General features: G+C 34.8%; 1 protein-coding gene, 1 long non-coding RNA gene and 1 pseudogene across 6 annotated transcripts; 2 read left to right on the top strand and 1 right to left on the bottom strand.

The window, feature by feature from the left end:
* Positions 1-1,412: 1,412 nt before the first annotated feature.
* LOC110623758 lies at positions 1,413-5,488 on the top strand. Its single transcript, XR_002489327.2, has 3 exons — positions 1,413-3,257; positions 3,835-4,149; positions 4,656-5,488. It is a non-coding gene; the product is annotated as an uncharacterized LOC110623758 (long non-coding RNA).
* A 4,198-nt stretch (positions 5,489-9,686) lies between these two features.
* LOC110627975 lies at positions 9,687-10,995 on the top strand (annotated as a pseudogene).
* Positions 10,996-15,178: 4,183 nt separating this feature from the next.
* LOC110616609 (E3 ubiquitin-protein ligase BRE1-like 1) lies at positions 15,179-24,722 on the bottom strand. Of its 5 annotated transcripts, XR_006348376.1 has the most exons (20): positions 24,051-24,722; positions 23,086-23,247; positions 22,855-22,939; positions 21,666-21,893; positions 21,410-21,571; positions 20,711-20,904; positions 20,540-20,623; positions 20,280-20,399; positions 19,992-20,178; positions 19,734-19,894; positions 19,583-19,654; positions 19,098-19,174; positions 18,608-18,802; positions 18,061-18,133; positions 17,890-17,976; positions 17,011-17,148; positions 16,713-16,915; positions 16,466-16,631; positions 15,540-15,901; positions 15,179-15,437 (listed from the first exon to the last, which is right to left on the bottom strand). XR_006348376.1 is itself a non-coding variant. In XM_021759050.2 (19 exons), the coding sequence occupies exons 1-19, from the start codon at positions 24,159-24,161 to the stop codon at positions 15,770-15,772; spliced, it is 2,637 nt and encodes an 878-aa protein (XP_021614742.1). In that variant the 5' UTR covers positions 24,162-24,722; the 3' UTR covers positions 15,179-15,769. The 5 variants fall into 5 exon arrangements, 4 of the variants coding, with proteins under 4 accessions (XP_021614742.1, XP_021614749.1, XP_043805950.1 ...); XM_021759050.2 differs by having other exon boundaries at positions 15,179-15,901; XM_021759057.2 differs by having other exon boundaries at positions 15,179-15,901; positions 21,410-21,565.
* Between the last annotated feature and the right edge of the window lie 342 nt (positions 24,723-25,064).

Here is a 25,064-nt window from a genome sequence, read left to right as displayed (position 1 = left end):
ATGATAAGGAAGAAATACTGTAACTAAGAATAAGAAATTGAAGGAAAGAAAATCATTGCAAACTGAAAATATGAGACAATGATCCAAATATCAAATATTGAAAGATTGAAACCATCATAGTTATTGAATGTGAAAATGAATATCACTTTTTTAAATTCTTATTAAGTTCGGTTATTTACTTTTTAAATATTTTTTTTATATTTTATTTCTAACTATGATTTTATTTATCTTTTACTTCTATAACTCTAATTATTTTTTAATTTAAAAAGTGTTATAGGAAGAGTGGCCATAATTTACCCGTAAAAGCGGTCATTCATATGGTTATATAAAATTTGAGTGCAATTATGTTTGAATTTATTTTTTTTATTTACTTTATAATAGTGATCGAAACTCTTTAAATTCTTTTTAAATTATAAATTAAAGAAGAAATTAATTAATTAATTTTTGCAAACTTTCACTTCACCGTGATTTGAAGTAAAAATATTTAAAATAATAGCCCACAAACTGAGTAAATATTATTTGAATACAAAAAGTATAAGTAAGTTCCTACTATTGAAGTGATTATCAAATATAGTGCAATGTGAAATTTGAGAAAGAGAAATGATGATTTATGTGATATTTTTATTTTGTTTTAGTGATTGAGACTCGTTATAACATTGAAATTCAAAATTTTTTTAATTGTAATAGTGCATATGCCAGTGTAAATGATATTGCATAATAAAATTATAATTTTGTTTGAATTTTGATGAATAAGAAAATAGTTTTAAGTATACAAATTGCAAATACTAAAAATTTAATAATTTTATTATTTATTTAAAATTTATCCATTTATCTTTATTTCTTTATTTCATTTATTTAAAAAAAATTATTTTATCCATATTCGATAAATATACACTCCTATATTATTATTAATATAAAAAAGATAATTAAGTTGTTCAACCCATATTTATTTTGAAAAGCAAGTAAAAGTGCTAAATGCTTTTGTTTATTGAATATATCATAAGATAATAATTTGTTAAACCAGAAAAATTAATTATTGATTTCAACAGTTTAATATGCATTAATACAATGTATGTGATTTTTTTTAATATTTCATTCTTTGACCATTTAATATTATTTTTTTTAAATTTAACTTTTAATTTATTTTTATTTTCTTTCGATCAGAGAATAAATATTATCAAATATTGTGAACTCAATTTGAAATTGAAAATGGCTATTTCTCACGGTTATTTACTATTTTTTTCCGCCAATTAAAACAACTTCATCATCACACAGGACCTTGTTGCATGTCCTCGTATGTCCACCACACACATGCTCGTTACCTTCGGTCCTCCATAGTACCTCGCAGCATACACCTCATTCTTGTGGCTAGGTGCTTTCGCCATCCGCTCAGCCTCGCACCCATTCTGCTCCATCTCGAGCACCATTGCCTCTGCCATCCTCTTGGCTTAGCCAACCACATCTCTCGGACTTCCAGTTGCCTCGATGGAATCCATGTCCACGGTCCACCTCTTCCATGGGTGGATACTACCTCGGGAACTCACGTCCACATATTCCTCCAGGTCCTTCTTCACCAAACACACGATCGATACCTACTCCTCATCCACCAAAACACTTGTCACCCGCTACTCACACAAGCGCAATGACTCGCCTTCTCACGGCACCATGGTCCCTCAAGCATGTCCACTACACGCTCCACCTCGATGTGGCCAGGTGTGTCGACCTCCCTTGACTCCACACATCTTCCTGTTCCTCTTCGAGCGACGCTGCCTACTCCTCTTAGGCCTTGGCATAAACAAATCTTCTCTCACACACCGGACCACCACTTCATCATCATGCTTCGCCTACACACAAGGCTCCATGGGCAACTCCTTAACACAAAGGCCAGAAAGCATTGCTGCTTTCACCTCCTCTCTCGCCATACACCATAGCAGGCTTGGAGTTCTCGGCCTTTAACTAGCTCTCAGTCTTCTCGACTCAATGCCCAACCGATGAGCCTCTTCCAACCAGAGGAAGTTATGTGAAGCACCTGTGTCCATCAAAGCACGAATATACACCTTTCATGCTTTAAGTCTATGAACAATTGACTCTTTCTCGCTTCTTTGATGGGTCGGCCTACTCCTCCTTAGTAGTCGCTAAATGAAGATCTAAAACTGATTCATGGACTCCACCAATGCAACTCACACCTTCATCCTCCACAAGAGCAGAGTGCTTGTTTCTCTTCGAGCAATTCCTGGCTCTATGTGGACCTTCACACAAGAAGCATTTGATGGATAGAAAAAATATCTCCCTTCTCTTTCCTCTTCTTCTCACTCATGAAGTCATCCTTGCCTTTATCAACCTTCAATCTCTCTTGGCTAAAGAGATTGTTGTGAACTCCACACCTCTCAATCTCCATATGCACCCAAGACTACAAACCATTCATAAAGCAAATAAAGCTTCTCCATCAAGATAGCTAGGGATTTCGAGAAGTACATCAGAAAATTCCTCCACACACTCACGAATGCTACCTGTCCGAGTGAGTCGCCTCAACCTCACCCTTGCCCCATGAGCAGAATTCTCAGGATAAGATTGCTCCTTCAACTCCCTCTTAAAATCATCACACGCGGCAATGGTGCAGAATCCCTTCTCAACATCGGCATAACTTCTCCTCCACCAAACCATGACAACATCAGCCAAGATCATGGAAGCACGGTCAACCCTTGAAGCATCGTCCACAATTTCCTTGTGCCCCTGTCTTCCCCAACAAGGTCACTCGGTCCATGGCTTTGCTCACCCTTGCAAGCACTGGTCCAGCTCCTCTCGCAAGACTCAACTTTCTCCCTTCACCGTGGCAAGCTCCTCTTCCAAACTATGATGGTCATCTCGTTACCACTAGCTAGCTCATCAATGGCAGCGTTCAAAGATTCTCAACGCACTATACAACAAGATCCTGAGCCGTGAGCGGCTGAGATCACTCATCATCTCACCCGGGTGCTACCGGCCCGTATGTGAAATGCTATTTCAAGTGCGGGCTTGGTCACTTTCTTATTTGCCAGGCGTGGAAATCCATTATATAATGGAGTGGAATCAATAAAAAGATGTGTGGAAGCAATACAACAAGACAACTACCACCCTTTTTCCCTCCACTACGCACTACACAACAAGATCCTCAACGCGAGGGAAAACCAGTTTTATGCTTTGCGAGGATTCGCACACAACTCCTTCGTCTCTCTCTCGCGCTCTGTACTGAACTCCACAATCATACCTCGAAACTCGTAAGTTATCTTTCTATCTCTAAAACTCATGTGCCTCGCTCTCCTGTGCTATTTTCCCCCTAAAGATTTAATGACTAATTATTTGTTCCTGTATAGCTTAGATAGATCTTTGTCTTGTGCTCAAATTTAACGAGACAGAATTTCGAGATTGACTTCAAATATTTCTTCTTCTTCTTTTTTTATCCTTTTTAATTTTTATTAACACTAAAGTTTCACATTCTTTTCCTTCTTTTGCCTTACATTGTACGACCTTAGGGGTTGTGTCAATGTCGGACGCCTTGTGAGTTAGGGTTTATGTTGATCTATGTCATTTCTCCTTTGTTAATTTCTGAGTTTTTTTAACGAAATATGTTTAACATGAGATTACTGGAAGGCTTGGGATGGTGATAGGATATACTTTCTTGAATTTTCGTGCTTTTTGAATTTTGCTTGTGTGGCTATCTCCAATTTTCAGCTTCAATTGCATGTCATTTGTTACTGGGTTACGAAGAGGCTCTTTCGTTTTCTAATAAGCAAAAGCCAATTAGCTGAGGACTTGACCTATTGATAGCATGTAATTTTCCATTTTGCATCACAGTGCTTTGATGCTTGCAAGTCGAAACATGTAGCGCGTTTTGTTTTTCTGTACCTGAGCAGCTAAACATAGAAACGTAGAGTTTTGTCTGTCTTGCTGCTGAATGTCCATCCGAGTTGCTGTGCAGTTGTGCCGTTTTGGATTAAGGTAATATTAAATTTTTTATTCATGATGTAAAGCATAGAAGAATTCGGAGCTAGATGGGTAATTGTTAGGGGAGGGGCCGCTCAAGAAAAAGAAGGCAAAAGCCAGGCGATAATGTTGTGCACACTGAAGATTTCCTTGGAGGAGTTGTACGTTGTGTACCAAATGTAAAGGGTATGTTATTGTCACTTCATACATTTTTGCCTTTTTTTTTTCCTAAAAAAAAAAAAAAAAGAGAAATAGTTCTGTTATTGCTGTGTACGGATCTATGTATTTTATTTGCATTGAGGTAATTGCAGTTATTACTTGTACATTTTACATCTGATTTATCAGTTGAATTCCCCATTGTAATTTTTGTTGAAGTTGATGGTTAAGGTTTCATGTTACCAAGTATCATTGTTCTTTTCACCTATCTGATTTTCTTCTTCCAAATGTTTTTCATTTTTATTTTGTTTTTATTTTTTTTTATATATAGTTATTAAGAAAAATTAGAAAGAACTACCATGTGCTTTAGCACATTTTTCAAGTCACGAGATTTAATTTGTAATAAAAATGCTCATGTAGTTTCACGCCTTGTTGGTGATTTTCACATGTGACATCATTAATTATTGCTAGTAAATTACAATTTAAATCTTGAGGTTTAGTAAAACCTATAGTTTACTAGTTTATGTCATTTGCAGCCTGATTAAGTTACTGGAGATCACCTCAAGTTTCAGTGGAATCTTGATGATGCAATTGCGGAGTGCATCCTTTTAAAGGAGGCTCTCTATGGATTTCAGTTTATCCTGACTCAACTTGATGGCAAGCAACTTCTGATCAAACCAAATCCATGCCGAGTCAAGCACTCGGGAGCTTCAATAGGTTTATCTTGTGTTGAATTTCATTCTTCATAATGTTGTTCGCTTCAGTTTGTTTGAATGCAGGTCGATACAAGCAATCAATGGTGAGGGAATGAAAGACAAGCTTTCCCCAGATGAACAGTGCCATACTCTATAGAGGCCATTTTCCTCGAGTTCAAGAAAGCACTTGTCTGACATGGATCTTGTTGAGTGTGAAGAGACAATTTTGCAATGATGTCAATATGGCAGAGGAGGAGAAGAGGTGAAAACAGCAGCAGCAGTGATACGAGGCATATGATGAAGATGATGAGCCATCATCAGGTGTATAATGTGTTAAGCAGTAAGCGAAAAAATGGCTTCTAAATTGCTAGCTGCATCTGCTAATTACCTTCCTTTTACATCGTCCTTTTGGATTGACGTATAGTCTACTGGTTATGTTATTATATCCTTAGTTCATGGTTGTCCCATGTGAGTCTATCATTGTCAATGGTAAGTATGTAGCCGTAGTTGTATGGAATAATTTCTTGTATTTTAGAGTGTCTCAAGTGATTTTCTCTGTCATCTTCATTTGCCATTAATATAGGTGCAGTCCTAATGAAGTGTTTTCTTTTCTGTGTATTGGCAATGGGCTTGAATTTGTCGCAGCCTAATGAGATGCTTTAAACTCATTGTTATCAAAACCAGACCTGGCCAGGTTTGAAGACTTTTTTGAACCTGTATTGTCTTGGTTCAGGAATGTGATTAGCGGAAATTCATGTTATAAACAAGATTTTCTTGGTCTAATATCAGGGGTAAAAATCTAGTTGCTGCCCACTGCTAAGAAATCTATATGGTCACATCAGAGAAGATTCACCAGCAGAAAAGCTTATATAGAGGTCAATGTCATTGAAACAGAAGTTTTGACGATGAGAAATCGAAATAACTATATTCCTTGGAACGCCCACCTGTTATATTCTATGAATCTAAACTAACATTAACATCCCAACGTGCTAAGTATGCGGTGATAATTACACAACAGCACCGAAAGTTTTGCAGCCTCTCTTCCACGATTGTTGAGCAAAATGGTAAATGAAGGAGGAGAATTATTATGGTAAATCTTGAAATTTGGGACCCTAAACCATCTGTTTCAATAAGTTAGCTAGTAAACCGTCTGACCTTTTATAAAATGTGTGTACGCTTGGTGAAGTTTCTTTCCACGAACCCAAAAATAATTATATATTCTCCACCTCTCTTCATAGGCTACAGGGCATGGATTATGACTTGGCAATGAACTCCACATATATAATTTGATTGGCACAAATAAATTGTACACGGATTGGATGATTCCAGCTTCTCCTTTCTACAATTTAATTATTCTCATCTAGACCATCCATCATATTGCAACATGTATATATGGGTCTACTGTATATTTCTTGTAATTATATTTTAAACACCAATTTAATTATGATTTTTTATTCTCTATGCGTTTTTGTTGTCATCCGTAAAGGTAAAGCTTCCTTGTCAAATCAGATTTTTCCGGACAAACACACATCAGCTCCACGATGAAAGGGAATATAGAGATAGCTGAACGGCCATGGAAGAGAGAGTATGAGAAGTTGAAGATAGAATCAGTTGGCATAGTAATATTTAATGAATGATTCAACTTCCCTCAACAAGACACATAATAAATATTTGAATATCAGTTTAAAATTTGACAACTACTAAATAGTCGATCTTAATTGAGATTTAGTTGTTATTATTATGAATCAAAATCTTATTCAGTTAACACATAAAGAAAAATGGTTTTTATAAGAAGAGTATTATAACTACTAATTTCTTAGAGCTTGCTTGGCAGTATGCTGCATGCGAATATTAACTGCTGTCATTAACCATTGAAACAAAAATATATAAAAGCAATTGGCCAATAGCTAATGCAATGTGGTGGGTGCCCTTTCTCTTTCAGATGTAGCTAGCTAGGATACTTTGAATTAATCTTTTTTTTTTTATATTAAGTATAAGCAAGTAATTCAAATAAGATAAGAATGGGTTGCAATCATTACTTCCATTAAAGGAAGCCACATTATACCATTCTTATGTTATTGCTGTTAAGTACAACCCTAGTATTATATGTCAAAAACTTGGCAAGACAGTACTAATGTTCAATGTCGCAAGAGCCAAGAGGTATATAATTAATAAACAAGTGGTCTTTTTTAAAAAAATATACATATATAAAAGAAAAGATCATTAGGAGAAAGCCTATAAATTAGGTTCTTAATTAAGTAACTGAATTATAATAAAATAATTATTCAAAACTAATAAGCTTTAATTCATTGATTGGAGTGTGATCTAATCATTACAAAACACTTATCAAGAGAGAGGGTTTTGTTTTACAGAAAACAGGAGGTAGTGGGTTAGAAGTGGTGTGGCCCAAAGTTAGGTTTAGATATTATAAGAAAATTTTGGCAAGGCATTATTGTGAGTGGGAGCTCCCAGTCCCAGGGCAGGGAAGGATCTCTACAAGTTTGGAGCACAGCTTAGGAGTATATTGTTTTGATAAGAATGAGACAAGCATTATATCACTCCATTGGATAATAAGCATACAGTAGTGGTCACTACCAATTTTAACTCACCAACAATGGACCATGTCCCATCTTCCACGTGGACCATGCGTAACGCAGACACGATAAATTACTGAGCGTATGCTTAAATTGTAGCACCATTATATTATTCCACCAACTATTGTTTTGATAATATTGAAAAATCAATTTAATAAATATTCACTGCTAAAATAAATTGCCATGGCTTTGAGATTGTGGCTAAAGTGTGCGATGTTGTTGCTTGATTTCTTCAAGATTGTGGCTAGAGGATACAATCACAATCAGCTGCATGCATTTTTTCCTGGAGAAAGCTGACTACCATTATAAGATTAATTAAATATTCACTGCTAAATCACTGGTAGAATAGTAATTAAAAAGATAATAATGAGAATCTAATAGAGGGATGACCCCAGTAATACAAAGGCTTTAAAAAGTTAAAAACGAATAAGAGAAAGCAAAATTTGAGCCAATTAGGTAGCTAGGAAATCTGGCATTGGACCCGTTGCCATGTGAGGCATGTGTAAGAGTGCCTTTATAATTGTATATACCTCTCATTGATCGGTCGTATTCCTATGCAAATTTTTCAACAAATTAATTAAAGAGGTGATTATTAGTGAGAGATACTTATTTGAAAAATGGGATATATCTTCATGTGTATTATGCGTTTGCATTAATTGTCTTCTTCCCAAGCCCACTTGTTACACCCCCCAAACTCTGCTTAATTAATCAGTTTGATGCTCTATCTATTGGTATATTTACTTTTTGTTTTATTTATGAGAGTTTAGATTGATTTTCTTTGGAGCTAAATTACGAGAGTTTAGATTGATTTGCTTCTCTTTATGTTTGAATTGATTTGATGTTGGTCTTACTCCTAGGCCTAGGCCTAGGTCTGGAAGCTCTTCGTTTTGGGGATGAGCGTATTTCCTCCATGCCTTCAACAAACCTATACTATATTGTTATAGTAAATTTCCTTGCTTCCCATGTTTGGTACTTGGTATTTATTGGTGACTTGTATGACTACTGTTCTTGGATTGCTCCTCTCCCTCGTGATGAGCTCTACCTTCACCAATTGTATACCCAATGTTTTTCGTAGCTACCTTTGTTGAACAACTTTCTCAATCTAACTTTGGACGTCATATTTGAGCTTCCTCTTTTATGATCACAATTTTTGTCAATGAGTTGCCTAGAGATGATCTACTTTCTTTCCTTGAGATGGAACCGGTCAACTCAGATAAATTAGGGTTTTTAATACCAATCCTTCCAGGGCATGTTTATTTAGAGTGTTAATTGGGTCTTTTTGCTATGACATATGTTGCATTTTTTAGATTGTATAGTCCTAGAAGCTTTTTCTCCATTCTATGGCCTATATATCTTTCAAACTTTTCTATTTTATTATTTTTATTATTATTATTATTTTACTATAAATCAATTGTTCAATCACCACAAGAAATCATGCATATGCATTGAAATCTGTGACATAGGTTGAGACATTATTGTGTCAAGTTGAAGTGGACATATCAACAAAACCTAAAGTAGTTTGATATGATTTTCCAGATTTATTATTTATAATAATTTGATACATTACTTGTTTAAAAAGCCAAGAAAGCTTCACCCCTATGCCCTAATATTTTTCGGATAAATTTCATAGATGGTTCTTAAATTTAGAGGCACTTACCCAATTTTTTTAAGGTCTCTTTTATAAAAAAAAAAAGGAACCACCAAAATAATCCTAATATAAGTTTATCGCTGCAACTTAAAAGGATTCCAATTGATGTGCTTACTGCTGGCTTTCAACTTCAAGTTGGGAGGTACAGTATCCTTCTAGATGTATTTACTTGAAAAAGAAGTATCTTGAAATAAAGGAAGAGAGTCGAAATTAAATTGAATTTATTGTCAAATTATTTAATGCAAATCTAGTAAAGGAAAAAAATGAAAAAGTAATGGAGGACACCCAGGAAAGGGTGCCTAATCATTGCATGGATGGCCTACCATTCCTCAAGTGAAGAAGAAAACAATGCATATGGAAAAGGATTACTCATATATAGGCCTAGGAATTTACAAAAACTCTGCAATTGTACATGAATTTCTTTTTAACTCAGATTCACATTCAGACTTCATACACTTAAGATCCATAACAGTACATTCTCAATTGCCACATGGTAGCAAATTGGCTGAACCTCTATATGAACTTTATATATGGCCCCCAGAATTCCTTTTTATATTCTTTTTTTTTTTTTTTTAACTTTAATACTTTTTCTTTAATGTAGACAAATTTATGAAGGAATATTAAAAGCTATAGCAGCTCGCCCCTCTCTATTTTATGCCAATCACTCAACATTTCTCTTTGGCTTCCACAACTAGGCTTCTCTCATGGAAAAACATATCAACCTTGACATTGATGCTCAAGAAGCCTTCCTTGCCTCATCTTCCACTGCTTCTTGTGCCTCTTCTTCTCCTTCCTCCTCCTCTTCGATAACCTTCTCATGCTCAAAAACTGAAGACAGCTCATGCACAGCTCCCAAAGGCTCATCAAAAACAGCTAAAGAGTTGGAGAATGGTAATAACGAGAGTAGGAAAAGGCAAAAGCCTGATGACGAGAATGGGAATAATAAGCATCCAACGTATAGAGGAGTGAGAATGCGAAGTTGGGGAAAATGGGTGTCTGAAATTCGAGAGCCAAGGAAGAAATCAAGAATATGGCTTGGAACTTACCGTACAGCAGAAATGGCTGCTCGAGCCCACGATGTAGCTGCTCTAGCCATCAAAGGGAGCTCTGCTTTCCTCAATTTCCCCCTACTGGCTCATGAACTGCCCCGTCCAGTCACTAAGTCTCCCAAAGATATTCAAGCTGCCGCTGCCAAGGCAGCAACGGCGGCTTTCCCCGAAAGGACGCACTGCCAAGCTGAAGCCGAGCACATATCAGACACTTTGGCCCTGGACAATACACAAGAATCAACAAGCTCTCCTTCTGCTGACTCGGATGATACATTGTTTGACCTGCCGGATCTATTCATCGACGGCGTTGATCAAAGGAATGGATTTTGCGAATATTCTTCATCATGGCAGCTGTGTGCAGCGGATACTGGCTTCCGGTTGGAGGAGCCATATTTATGGGAGTACAATTAGAGATATTCTTTTTGACACCAAGTAAATAGCTTAGAAAAACTGGATACGTTTAGCCACCAAAGTTGCGGCATGAATTCTATGAAAGAAAAAGAAACCCAGTTTGTGAAAAGTCTCAATGCAATCCAGAATTTCGTGTCTGTCGTAATTGGGTTGGCTCTGTAACTGCAGAAAGATTACACTTTCCACGCTTCTCCCATGGAAACAACACCAAGGATGTTGAAGTGTAATACAAGAGAACAATAAAGATGATAAATTGACAGTTTTCTTTTACCTGTAATGGTGTGTTTTTTCAAGTACATATGCAAGTTGGCCTTTATTGCATATTTTAGCTTCTTTTTTTTTTAAGTGAGCTTGTTGGAGTTGGGAGTTGGGAGGATTTCTGATCTGGGGTTTAGTGGAATTGACTTGACGGAAAAACATTAATTCTTGCTAGATATACACTCAAAATTTCAAGAAAATGGAAGAGACCCATTGCATCATATGGCAATTATATCTTTAGAAGCTTTTCTTTTCTTTACTTTCTTTTTCTTTCTTTTCTTTTTTTGTTTTTTTCTTAAAAAAAAAAAAATTAGAGAGGTATGATGAAAGAGAAATTAATGTGTTTATATATAGAGGAAGATCTTGGTGGAATATATTTGGCAACATCACTTTTTGTTGCATGATTAGCCAAAGTAACTACTTTAGATTCCCAAGCTTGTAGGCACCCAGATAAGGTGACAACCATATAAGTAATTTTCAAATGGCCTCTCCTTAGAGAAAGTGTGATGAAATTAATTAGAAAAGCAGAGGGCCCTTTATCCCATTAGACTTATTCAATATTCCACTATGCGTTATTGGCAGCAATATTCCCCATCATTTTTTCTTAAGTTTCCTTCTTTTATACCCATTCTCAATTATTGATCCCACTAATTAATTCCAAAAACATATATATATAAATCTCATCGTACGTAAATTTAAGAATTTCTGCATTCCATTTCAAAAAAAAAAAAAAGAATTTCTGCATTTAATGTAATAATTTAAAAGAGTTACGAGCTCATCATTGGCCTAATTATTTGATTTGAAAACTAAAGTAATTAGGAACAGGATTTGCTTTCCTCTGAAGAATATGATGAAGGAAGACACAAACTCAACGGAAAAGAAAAAAGATGTACGTAGGAACCCTAATTTTCAAATTTCAAGCACTCCTGGTCCTGGAAATGCATTAATTACCCATATATATGTTTTACTAAAATTCTCTTTTATTTTATCTATTTTTTCTTTATAGAATAATTATTGTATTTATTAAATATAAAAGTAAAATTAAAAATACTTCTCTAGCTTCTCAAAACAAGTAAATGAAAAGAATACACATACATATTCTATGTGATAAAGTTTTTCTTGTGCCTCATTTATTTAATATTTATAGAAAAAGGAAAATTTATTAATGTTAGGAATAATTTAGGAAAAATAATATAATTTTTTTTTGCTTTTATTATATTAACTTGTCTATTTTTAAGATGGAAGGTAACAAGAATGATAGAAAAAAATAATTACATAAATAAATAGCAAGTGATTCTTGTTGGACGAATTTAATCATATAATCATAGGCTAATGATACCCTGAATGCTAGTGCTAACCATTTTTTTTTATTAAAGAAATCATAACTAAGGTATGAGATTTTTTTTTTTTTTTTTTTAAAAAAAGTAAAGTATGAGATTGCACCATAATTAATTGAATATAGACAATCAAATCTTTGGAGGGCTTCGCTTTCCACGATACGTCGCCGTCTCAGATGACAAGTTGTCGGATCATAAATAGAAATAAACATCAATGGAACATGAAGGACAATGATGTTTTGAATATATATAATAAATAGGTAATATTAAAAAATAGTTTATCGATGAATTTTACGGGAAAGAAATTGGGGAAAAAAGCCCTAAACTTGTTTTTTCTTTTAAGTTGGAAAGAGATGAATCACGAGCTACTTTGATGCATGTGTTTTATTATTTAATTATTTATTTTTATGGGATTTAAGAGAGAGAGAGATTTTCTAATTTTTCTTAATTAAAGAAGAAAGGTGATTAGCATGAGAGTCTGTGGGATTTAAGTAATTATTGTAATTATGAAATCAATTTCACATGCAAGCTATAAAGCTCAAGTATTATTCCGATTTGCGGTTCTGCCATTGTTTGATATTCATAATAATTAGGTCTGAGCTAAGATTTTAGGATCCAAATTATTATTAAGAGCTACCAAGTTGCATTAGACATAACATAATATTATTATTAAGATTTAGGATCCAATGATGTCTAAACAAATCTTACGAGATCTCGTGATTTGCTTCAATAACGAAATAGCTACGATGAATATTGAAAGAAAAGTTAAAAGTTGACAAGTTATCGCACAAATTCATCCATTTTAATTACCTTCCTACATATATAAAACATTTTAATATATAAGTTAATAGTTAATATGGAAGAGTTATAAGTCTATTTCTATGGTTGACTTTTTTTTAAATTTTATTGATTCGGTTGTTTCGGAAGTTAATGTTCAATGGAGGTTCACTAGTTATTATGAGTTTCCGGAATCGGAACGACGACGTCAGTTTTGAAACCTTATTCGATCTTTATTTCGTAGAAGTTCTATTTCGTGTTTTTGTTCGGGAGACTTTAATAATTTATGCTTAAAAGATAGAAAAAACAAAAAAGAGTATTTTTGTCAAATTATCTTAATACAGAGGTTTAGACAGACATTTGAGGAGTATTATTGCCAAATTATCTTATGTAAGGGTTTAATTTTGAATGATTGTAAATTTTTGTTAAATCTAAAATTGATATTTCTATTAGACGGGTTCGTTGTAATACTACTCTAACTGCTCATATTTTGGCTACAAAATCTATCAGGCATAATATCTCTATATTTCGGATGATATCCTTCTTTATGTGATAAAATTTTATTAATACAATCAATAGATTTAATTTAAAAAAATATAAATTACTAATACTTTTCTTAGAATACTCTCTAAACAAGTCAACCTATACTATACTCATAATAAAATAACACTTACATATTTACCAAAGTGAGAATATATTTATTATTTCTTTTTTTTTTTCTAAATTGATGAAGGTGCAATGAAGGATGTAAGGAGACTGGTTGGGACTGCGTTTCTTCTAAAATTTTAATTTTTAAATAAAAATAAATTGAATATGAGTTTATTTTTAATAAATAGTTGTTTTTAGCCTCAATTTTTTTTTTTTTAAATGAAAGATTGATATTAATTCAGCTTAATGAAATTTAATGAGTTTTAATCTAATAAATTAAAACTATATTTTTACTTATCTAATTATAGTTAAATTAAAATTTAATTTAGTATAATTATATTTACTTTAAAATTGTTAAGTGTGTAATTTGGTCCCCTAACAATAAATGATGGCGTTAGTGAATATTTTAGGGCTATAAGTATGAATTGTACATTGATACCCCAGGTACAAATGCTGTATTTGCGAAGGTGGGGATAGCCAAAGTAAGACGGAGAAGAAAACAAACATATACAGTTGGTAAATTTTCAAAATCAATAATTGTTTCTTTGGTAAAAAACAAAACACGTTAAGACAGTGAACTGCCTTGATGTCCTGAATTATTCAAATATCTGCGAGAATATGAATTCATAGAGAAGAGAAACTGAGGCATCCAATGTTAGTTTTTTTCTTTGTGCTGTCTCTGTGTCTAGAAACTGAAATTATTATTGTACTATTATTCTACTATAATAAGACCGCATCTACATTACACATGTAGCTAAATCACACTTCATTTTTTGGCCTGTGCTGTTTTGAGGACCCACAGAGACAAGAGGCATATTTACTTTTTTATAGGACAATTTGGATTCAAGGAATAGCTTTATGATTGATTTGCTTATGAATCATGGCTTGTTCCTCCTTTCATTGTCTCCCATGTGTGGCACGTTCATATCATCTGTATATGACATTTGATTCCGTTTTTATTCGATATATTGTAAATTTGACAAAGATCCTATCATGGCTGACGAAGTTATCGAACTCTTTAGCTATCACTATTTTTTCATTTTATCACTAATCATGTTGTTGTTGGGGGGGGGGGGGGGGGGAGATTAAATTGTACTTTCTGATAATGAAAAATAAAATGGAGCATGGGTCTTACGTACTTCAGATTGAGACGGAGGAGGACCCCAATTATAGATATAGTACTTGGGGCATGGATATTTATTTCTTGGCCTCCTGAGAGCAACTAAGCGCTTCAGTGTTTGAAATGGAATTCATCCACTAGCAACGCCCACAACTCTTGAAGAGTTCCAGATTTTGATCATATCAAATGAGAATAGAGGGGACATTGGAAATGCTATAATGCCAGCTTGATGCAATATGCTTTTGGCAGCACTGGCCTCCAGGTAACTTCCATCGGACATCAATCCTAGTGGGTCCTAAATCAGGCCCTCCCCATAAAGGAAAAGCAATGAGAAATACAAGATTAGGAAAAGCAATGAGAAACACAAATCTTGTTCCACATTATTCTAACATTTGTTCTTGCCTGCCTGCCTCCAAAAGCTGAACGACAAATATATATATATTATCAAAATAAAAAATATATATATATAAAAAGAACACTTAAATTGGCTATCAGAAGCTTATACATATCTGAGGACATCTTGCACAAACTATTATTATATATATCACCAGTATGTAAAACAAAGAAAATATAAACTGGTGTTTCTGAAAAATCTCATGTATTTACTAAAACCTGTACAGCCAAAAATTTGGTTAAACACCCCACATATTTTCAGTGGAATGGAGAAAACTGACATCAAATAGCAGCGTGTGCGCCATGAGGATTCTACGTCACTTGCCACTCTTTATCGGTTGCACAACCTCCAATGCTTTGGGCAATAGCTTTTCATTGATTTCAACATCTGCAAATAATAAATTGAAAGATTCCAGTGGCTCTAAGCAGTTATACGAGGAAACAAGAATGATAAACACTATGAAGCCGAGAAACTAAGCAAAATCACAACCTAGACTCAATCTAAAGACGATTTGCACGGGTTGATAATTTAGACAGCACCGGCACTGTATCCTTGCGTTCTCTCGACAATTCATTAAACATAACAACAGACATGAACCTGCTGGATCCACAGCTCAAGCCTTTAATCAAGGCACACAGGCATGCAAAAGCTCGAATTCGAGAACCGAGTCCCATAAGAAAGAAGCCCAGATAACTTATCCCCATCTGCCACACTCTATTTCAAATATAAACAGGCTTCACATCATTAGATCCAAAAGTTGTGGCACACGCTGGACACTTCCGGTGGCGACTTCCCATAATGCTTTGTACACATGGATTGCAGAATAAGTGGTAACATTTAGTAATGACAACCTGATAGAAGCAAAAAATTATTCTTAAGCATCGTAACAGAAAGAATGAGCATCAAGTTAAAGGTTTGTTGATCCACTGAGGTACTTAAATTATGTTGTGGAAAATGTTGAAGGTGTGCCTTTTCTCACTGAAAATACTTTCCAATTTTCTTCCGGCTCCATTTGGAACAATTTATTTTGCAAGAAAATTTTATAAATCATGCATGATATCAATTTTTTTAAAAATGAAATTTTTAAGTGAAGAAATATTGAATTCTTTCATTCCAAACAAGAAGATTGATAAAAAATAAAATCAATTAAATTGAGATTTTATAAAATCAATGCATAGGGAAATGTTTTCCTAAATTTAAAAAAGCAAACAAGTTTTCCAGTTTTCTAGAATGAAACAAACTTGATAGTTTTCTAAAGTCTCTTTCAAATTGGAAAGGATAAAATAATATTTCAGTGTTCCAAGGAAAATTACAATTAATACAATATCTCTATTCAAAAGATATAACAATATCATAACTAATTCGCAAAATAAACCCATGACACCAGACCCATAAAATAAGCAGGGAACGTTTACCTCTTTAGGTCTTTCAAGGCAGATACTGCACTTCACAATTTCCCTGTATTCTTTAAGTTCCTGCTGAAGCTTTTCAACAATTGATGACCCCTCAATCTGTGCTTGAAGACATGAAACCTTTCTCCTTGCTACTTCCAATTCCTCTTCTACTCTTCTCTTGTCAAACCTGATAAACAAAAAATGACATATCCATGCCTGCATCCGTGACAAATTGGAGAAAAATAAGGACAGAAATATTATTTCTTACCTCTCACTCTCTAGTTCTATCTGCAGTTCCAAAAGAGCTGCTCGACTTCTTTCAACCTTGGATTGTGAGTCCTCCAATGAATTCCTTGCTTGATCAGACGATTTACTTGCATCTAGCAATCGCTTTTGAGTATTTTCCAATGCACCTGAGTTTTGAAACTTCTCTTCTGTAAGCTTATGAACATGGTCAAAACAATTCTTTAACTGCAAGACAGAGGCATTCATTAGTCAATACTCCATAAATATGGATTCTCCATCTAAGGTAGTTCCATCGCAAGAATATAATTAAAATAAAAAACCTGATCTTCAATTCTTGCAGCTTTAACATTATAAAGATCAAGGGAAATATTAGCTTGCAGAATCTCCCTTTCCAAGATTCGCTTCTCCATGAGTAGAGAGTCCTGCTGCTGTCTTGCCTTCACACTCTCCAAAACAAGCTGAAACAGGACAAGAAGGAAGACTAAGTCAACATAAAATACATGTTTCTCTTTTTTCTTATCACCACAATAGATCACAAAGGACACTGAACAATGTATTCACAGCAAAGAGAAAGAGAAAATAGCTGTTTTCATTATTTTACCCAAACCATACTTTAAAAAAAAAAAAAAGATTTAACACATAGCTAAACATACCAGAGCTATTTCTGATATTCATCTAAGTCCATTTATTTTAGATGTTGATATTAATTATGATCTATTTCTTAAGAGTTATATTATAATACTTAACATTCTAGCATCGGCTGAATATTTGCCAGTGAACAACCTACTTGCCTCTCCAAGGAAACCATGAGAGAACACACAAGGACACTAACCTTTGAAAGGAAACAAGCCCGTCCATATGAAGATACTAATTTCCTCCAATAAACAATGTACGAGACCAACCACTTGATAATTCACAACTGCTAAACACATGCAATGTTACTTTAACATATAAATGAATGTCTGAGAGCTTGTCCACATACTGAAAATTCAAATTTCAAGCCCATGACAAATGTATGCTCATGTGTGTGTGTGTGTGTGTGTGTAAAGAAAATGATAACACAAAACCAATTCCATGTCAGAGAAGAAAGCAAACATGCAACCCACAAATAAAAAACAGAGCTAAAGCATTCACAGTTATCCAAAAACGAAAGTTGCTTAACAAATTTTAGAAGATGGGTTCTTAACAAAGCCAATCACCTTGATGTTATAGTCATCCCTCTCTGTGACTTGCTGCAACAGATGTTGGTTTTGAGTTTGCATGTCATCATATGCTTGTCCAATCATCTAAAGAAAACCAGATTAATGATTTTTATCTAATGCTATGCTTTCAGAAAAGAAAGGACCGTAAGCATTAACTATGAAAATAACCTCTATTTCAGACAAGTAGGCTTCATTTTCTTCATTTTTGGATTTTAAAACATTGGAAAGTCTAGACATATCCCTGAAATAGCAATGGAACAACATTTCAGATCTCTCATATAAATGTCACAAGATAAAGATCATATGATTGTTCCATCCATAAGACCATAAAAAAATTTATGAACGAAACAACACGATTCTAAATGGTAAGGTGCTCATTCAACAGTATTACTTCAGCCCCTGAGAAATTTGTTAACAAACATTGGTATGGAGGAATCCAACTGGTTCAATCATCTATAGAGAGAGAGAGAGAGAGAGAGAGGGGGGGGGGGGAGAAAAAATTTGCTTCCTTGTCTAGAAGTGTCAGATAAATATTTTGCGCAATTTCTTTATTCAATAAGGGGGATATCCTTAATAGTTTATCAGAAATATTTTGAACACATTTAACAGGATATTAGAAAAAATATTCATATTAATCACATTTAAATGTCACATAAGCATCCAATCAGACGACAAAATCAAATAGAATTCACTTTCCAAAAAAGTTAAATTTAACCTTTTGGAAGTGTCCAATTTCTGCCTCAGGTCAGCAATTTTGGCTTCTGTTGTGGCAAGCCTCTGCTGGGATATGGCCTCAGCTTCATTTGCTGTCTTAACTCGTAATTCTAAATTTTGCTCATCAAGAGAGGATTTCAAACTTTGAACTTGAGCCCATGCCTTGTATTCAAGATCCCTGGCTTCCATGACATCCCTGCAATGCAGAATAAACCTCTAAACAATATAGGGTTTCACTTCATCAAACCAATCATGACAAGAAGATTCGCTACAAGGCCACTGTACTTGAAGCGCCAGAGTTCATTTTATTCATTTCCAGCAAAAAAAAGTTTATTTACATTGGGTGCCCTTGGTTTTGCCATTATTCCTAGTTGTTCCTAGATTGTGCTAATTAAATTATTAGTTAATCCCTAACTTTCTGTCCAATTTTGAAACTTTTTGCTGTTAGTCATTGCTGTGAAAGGTGCTTGAATGAGAGAAGCAGCACTAACCGAGAATCAATGGATTCACGTCTATACATTTCCATAATCAGCCTCAATTCCCGATCACTTTCCTTCAGATCATGGACCTGCAGTCAGAGACAGGTGAATTTTTAAACCAAAATGCTGTAAATTATATCCTCAGAAAGAAAGCCGCAGTACCTGCCAAATAAAAGGAGAGAACCAGAATATACCACTAATCCAGTAGCCAACATAAGAGAACCATGAAATTTGGTCATCTTTTTCAGGAAACAAAAGGAATACAAAATTTTGTAATGAGCACACTAGGAAATCATTGACCAAGGAGAGAATAAGCGCGCCAGTACTTATATGCCCATTTTCTAAACAGCAATTCAGTTTGGTTTAAAATTAACATCCCATGCTAACACGGCCTTGACAATTCTTGTGTGAAATCAGAATAAAAATTTGCACACACAAAAAAGAATCCCCTAAAATTGTGAGACAAAATAACCTGCGAGAGTGAAAACATGACGTACCACAGATTGCAACTTTTGTATCTCAGCATCTTGGTTTTTGGATCTGGCAGACAAAGTTTCACACTCTTTTACCTGCTCCAGAAAACAAAGCTTTCAATCCTTCAACTGAAGACAGAAATCTAAATGCACATACACACCATAATGCACCCACCTTCCTGTCGAGAACCGCAGAAAGAGACTGCACCTCGGCCCGCAAATAATGAATATCAGAAGCAGCCTCCTTGTAAGTACTCAATTGGCGTTGCATACTTCCCATTTCCTCAGGAAATGAGGAAACCAAGGCTTTTAATTCAGCAATAATTTGTTTTCTTCCTGAAATAGAGTAAATCCATCAGACTTCAAACACAAAACTGAAGGCAAAAAGACAACAGTATTGCAAGATGATCATTTGAAAGCATCCAATAGGTACCAGGTTCTCCTGATGCCTCTTCAAGCTTAGCCTTGATCATATTTCTCTCATTGATCTGTCTCTGTATCCCTATACCTAAGTCAGCAATTCTAGAATCCACAACAGCAGAAGATCTTCGAAAAACATCAACTAAATCATTTTTCATGTTCAATTCCTTCTCCCTCCAGACAAGGTTATCCCTCTCAACCTGAAATTCAAAGGAAGATAAATATGTTCAGAATTAGAACCACATCCATACAAACAAAATGACAGGCTAAGGCATAAATGAAACTACCGACCAGTTACAACCTGTAATTTCTCATATAAAGCCTGATACTGGAAAAATTCTGATTTGGACTTTTCTAATTGATCTTTCAACAAAAGGTAGACTTGCGAGGAAGAAATATACTTCACATTCTTCAATGAGTTCTGTACAGTAAAAATTCCCATTCTATTTATATTATTGAATTATCAGTATTCAATTCTTCAGACAAATATTTAGAAGAAAAACTAATGACTATAATTCACACTAAGAACTAATCCTGATAGTCATCCAACAAAAAAAAAACCTGCAAATTGGATAACTGTTGCAAAATTTTTATCCTTTCACCATGAAGACCTTTCAGTTCCAGAAGTTGGGAAGAAGCTTGATCCTGTGCAGCTCAAATGGGTTAATATGTGTACTTTTCCAGGTTAAGCGACACATGCAGAAAAGAACAAGGGGAAAAGGAGAAACTTACTAGAAGCTCTTTGAGAGCTGACTGCATTTCTTGCAGAATCTTTTGTTTATCTCTAGCCCTATCACCAGGAACAGGCTTATTTCCAAGATTTAAAACAGGGAAAAATGTCCCTTTTGTTGCATCTCTTTCTGCTTTAAGAGTTGCCAGTTTCAAATTGCTCTCTTCTAGGTCTGAAATAGCACTCTCCAGTTCCCCTTTGGGGAAAAAGAAGAAAAAATAATAAGAGTCCAGCTTACAGATGCACAGGGGAAAAGGAAAAAAAGAAAAACTCTCCATATAACAATGTCAATCATACACCCATTCTAGCAAAACAAAATTACTTCTTAAAATTCACAACAGATCTCAAGCATTAGGAGAAAAAGTAAAAAAGATGCTGTAAGAGAATTAAAAAAAAAAAAACAAAATTCTATCCATATAATATAAGAAAGTCTAAAATTTAAAAACTAAAGAAAAAAGCGAACAACTTTCGAAAAGCTACATATGATCATGCATGTACAAAACCTTAAGTCATGCATCTGGATATAAATATGCATCTCCATATTTGTCGAGACACATAAACAGACAAATCAATTAAAACAAACGGTATAGCATGAGTTCCATGTATCTTACATGGGATGGGTACATTGACTTAAGTTAGGGGTGACAGCTTTGAGCAGTGTCTTTAAATTTAGACTCAGTAAATACCACAGAGAAATTTACCTTTTAATTGCTTAAGCTCAGCTTTACTTTTTCCGTCAATGTCTCGATAGCTCTGCAATTCCCTTGCAAGTGATTTGTGCTTGAGATGGACATCATTTAGTGCTAATCTCAAGTTTTTAACCTCTTCCACCAACTCACAAGATTCCCTTTGACTGCCTGCACCTAGCAAAAGAAACAGCACATGGGACAATGAGAGAAAATCAAAAGGAGGCAGACACAATAACTATTGACAATGCACTAGAAACCGAACTCCCACCGTCCTTTGAAATTTCATTCAAAAGAGTTGCATGCAACCCATCCTTTAGTCGCCAAAGGTCATCGATTGCAGCCACTATATGACCTAAAACGTTCTTAATTTTTTCAGAAGCATTTTCTTTATCTTCTTCCATTGAGTTGAGGCAACCATTTGAAGAGGAAGTTTCAGTTGCACCAGTTTCTACAAGTCGGCTAAGAAAAGCTTTCTCAAAAGAAGGTGAAACCCCATCTGACAAGCAATTTGAAACACCCCTATCAGAAAATGCAATATGCTTTAATAACGGAGTGCTGAAGGCTCACAAACAATGTATCACTGTCACTTCATGCGTGTTTATATATGAATATATGAAACATTGCCAAAATAAGAGTGACAAGGTACTTGTACTTCCAAAGCAAAAGCAGGAAAAACAATGTAACACGGACGATATGTTCCAGCCCAAGAAACACTAAGCAAAGACAGTGCAAGACAACAATTTGAAGAATTATTTTGGACGTTGTGCCAACTACAGGTGTTATTAGCACTCCTAGGCTAATCTTGCTTAGCCAATCCCATGCCCTTCTTACAACTAAGGGTATAGAAGGAACTAGACCGGACTTACATTACTGTTTTGGTACAGTTCTGATTCTTTACCAATAACCAAACCAAGAACCGTGCTGAACATGTACCAAATCAAAGAACTGAAGCCAGAACCTACACACACACACACACACACACACACAAACAAACATATATATATATATGTGAAGCCATGCATGTATATATGCAATTAAATATCAAATATGCAACTCATCCACACACACAACCCTCCCAGTTACAATTAAATTTGTATATAATTTCTTTTTAAAAAAAATTCCATTTAGACCTTAAACCACTTCTTATCTCTTTAATTTTTTCAAGTTAAATTAAGAAACTGAGAACCAATCACCAAAACAAACTGAGAACCAACATTCAGTTCTAAGTATCTGAATTCCAGTTCAGGTTCCAAGGGTTTAAAAAAAAAAAGAAGAACAGAGGTTCGATTCGGTTCTGAGGTTTCCCAAACCCAAACCAATCCCACCCCCACATACAGCAAATTACTGGCTTAGAAATGTATGATATTCTTAATTTAATATTTTTCCAAGTCCACAAAAATAACGTAGTTCACAATGAGTGTGTGGTCGCAGGTGGGGTTGTGGGGGAATCTACTCACCATCTTTAATTGATAAGCATCCAATATCTTGGCCAATGCTAGACTCTCTTGTGCAGGTGGAATGTGCTTCCAAGTCATTAACCAGCTGTTATCAAAACATGAAGCCAATTTCTTAGAAAATAATATCCAATACTGTACGAAAAAATAAAAAAGATAGACATGCTTTTTATTTTTGCACTTAAAAGATGCAAAATAAAAAAACTAATAAAAGATAAACAACAGCGAAATTACCAGTTCCCAAGACTTATGGACAGATTTCAACGTGGAATCATAAGGCAGTTGTTTCTCCTTTAAGTGTGAGAACTTATTTTCTAATACAGAATACTCGATCTTTTGAGCTTCTAACTTCTGTCCAAGCTTTTGGTTTTGAAATTGAAGAACAGCAGCATCAAGCTACACCATCAAAAGAAAAGGCATGAGCTCAAAGCAAACAAGTTATGACTTAATTACTGTACATCTAAGCGATATATTTCCAAACCCAGAAGCATGTTTATGATACCATTTCAATTACAAAGTTGTAACTAGTTCCAAAAGTAGTCAATGCGATCACAACCATCATAATTAAGCTAAAGAAGAACCAAGCGACGTAGATAATTAAATTAAATGTTTAATGAATCCAAATAAAAATGGGCATCTCTGCCTAAATCAAGGAATCATCTAATCAATATCACTAGGTCACAACTAGTTATATGAAATTAAATTTTGAGATTATGTAATTCTAACACTCAAAAGTGTTATAAAATTGCATAAGAGTTTTCCTCGACTATTACTCATATGACTGTCCAACCCACATAAAATGTTATGAATTAGATAACCTCCATTCTGATTCATGCAACCTCAATTCAGTAACAATCATAAATATCTAAATTTAAAAAATACAGAAAATTCATGTTCTCTTCCACGACAGACAAAACTCCAAATATACAAAAGAAGCAGAGTTGTTATGCCCATAAGCACCCATTTTATTGAGAAATACAAGAAAGCAAGATCGAGGCACACAGAAATATATATTTAAAACTAAGCACGCTTAACTAACAAACGGATGCATGAAACTTTACATATTAAGCAAAATCAGGTCAGACAATACAAATTCACAAAATTAACCAGAGGAAACCTATATAATTTGTTGACCACGAAAAAAAAAAAGCAAAAATATTTTGGATAAATTAGAAACCAGATGAACCAAAAGCTAACACCTTCTTGTCCTCAGATGAGTGGAAGAAAGGCTGCTTCTTAGCCATGGCAGCCGTAGGAGATATGGAGCTGAAGTGACGCCGTTTTCGGTCAGGTTCGCCGGTGCTGCCCATTGAACCGCTAACTCCGCACCCCGCAACAGCTTCAGTCACATTAGGGCACACTAAATTTCGACGCAATCCAGATATAGGATAGCAAACATTAAGGCTATTCAAATTTCAATATAGCAAACTCTACATAATCAATTTCTTGGAACCCTAATTCAATACCCAAGAAACTATTTCTTCTTCCTTCTTTTTGCTCCAGAACCCTAATCTTTGAAAACTAATTCAAATCTCTCTCGTCTTATATACATAAGTTTGTATCTCTATCCGTCTGGGCTTGAAAGCTCGATCGCACCTCTTCTTTCTCTCTCTCAAAGAGTTGGCAGTTACGTCATCTCTCCCGTTACAGCTTGCAAGAGGAGAAAGAAAATGTAATCAGCACAGGGAGCTTAAACTGTCGTGAATGTTAGAAGGGTAATTTTGGTATTAAATGCGAACATGTTTTCTGCGCATGCACTTCTCTGAGGAATCTGAGGTTGTGATAAAGTCACCCACAGGGGAGAGAAGTAAAGCAAACAAGAACAGGGAATTTCTTCGACTTGCAACTTTTCTATTGGCTGTTTTAGCACGCAAGTGCCACGCTTAGTTGTTTAAATTTTGCTAATATGCAGTAACTGAAACGAGGATATTCAGATGTGTGAGCCAAAGCTGTTAGTTAGATGACATGACATATTTCCCCCGCAGGGATTAGGACAAGTCGATAATTTAATTAGAACAGTAATTTAATTTTGGAAATCGCAATGTCCTCAATAATTCCAAACTCCAATCTATTCATTTTCTCTTTCCATTTACAAATTTGATACAAGTCACTCCTCACATCCCGACGATAATTTGCAGGCCTAATGCGATTAAAAAAATAAAAAAAATCTTGCTAATCAAATTAAGCCCATTAAAACCGAAATGAGCTCCGAA

The sequence above is a fragment of the Manihot esculenta genome, chromosome 1, assembly GCF_001659605.2.
Source record: "Manihot esculenta cultivar AM560-2 chromosome 1, M.esculenta_v8, whole genome shotgun sequence".
In the NCBI taxonomy this organism is placed as follows: domain Eukaryota; kingdom Viridiplantae; phylum Streptophyta; class Magnoliopsida; order Malpighiales; family Euphorbiaceae; genus Manihot; species Manihot esculenta.
Note: the sequence above shows the minus strand (reverse complement) of the source record. Positions and strands in the feature narration are given on the sequence as shown.

Excerpts from the sequence above, each read along its gene's own strand:
- LOC110616609 (XM_021759050.2), bottom strand. The coding sequence starts at position 24,161 with ATGGGCAGCACCGGCGAACCTGACCGAAAACGGCGTCACTTCAGCTCC. Across the intron at positions 21,894-22,854 it reads ATGCTTATCAATTAAAGATG|ATGGGGTTTCACCTTCTTTT; the intron begins GTGAGTAGATTC and ends ATTGCTTGTCAG. Across the intron at positions 20,624-20,710 it reads CAGCTCTCAAAGAGCTTCTA|GATCAAGCTTCTTCCCAACT; the intron begins GTAAGTTTCTCC and ends TGAGCTGCACAG.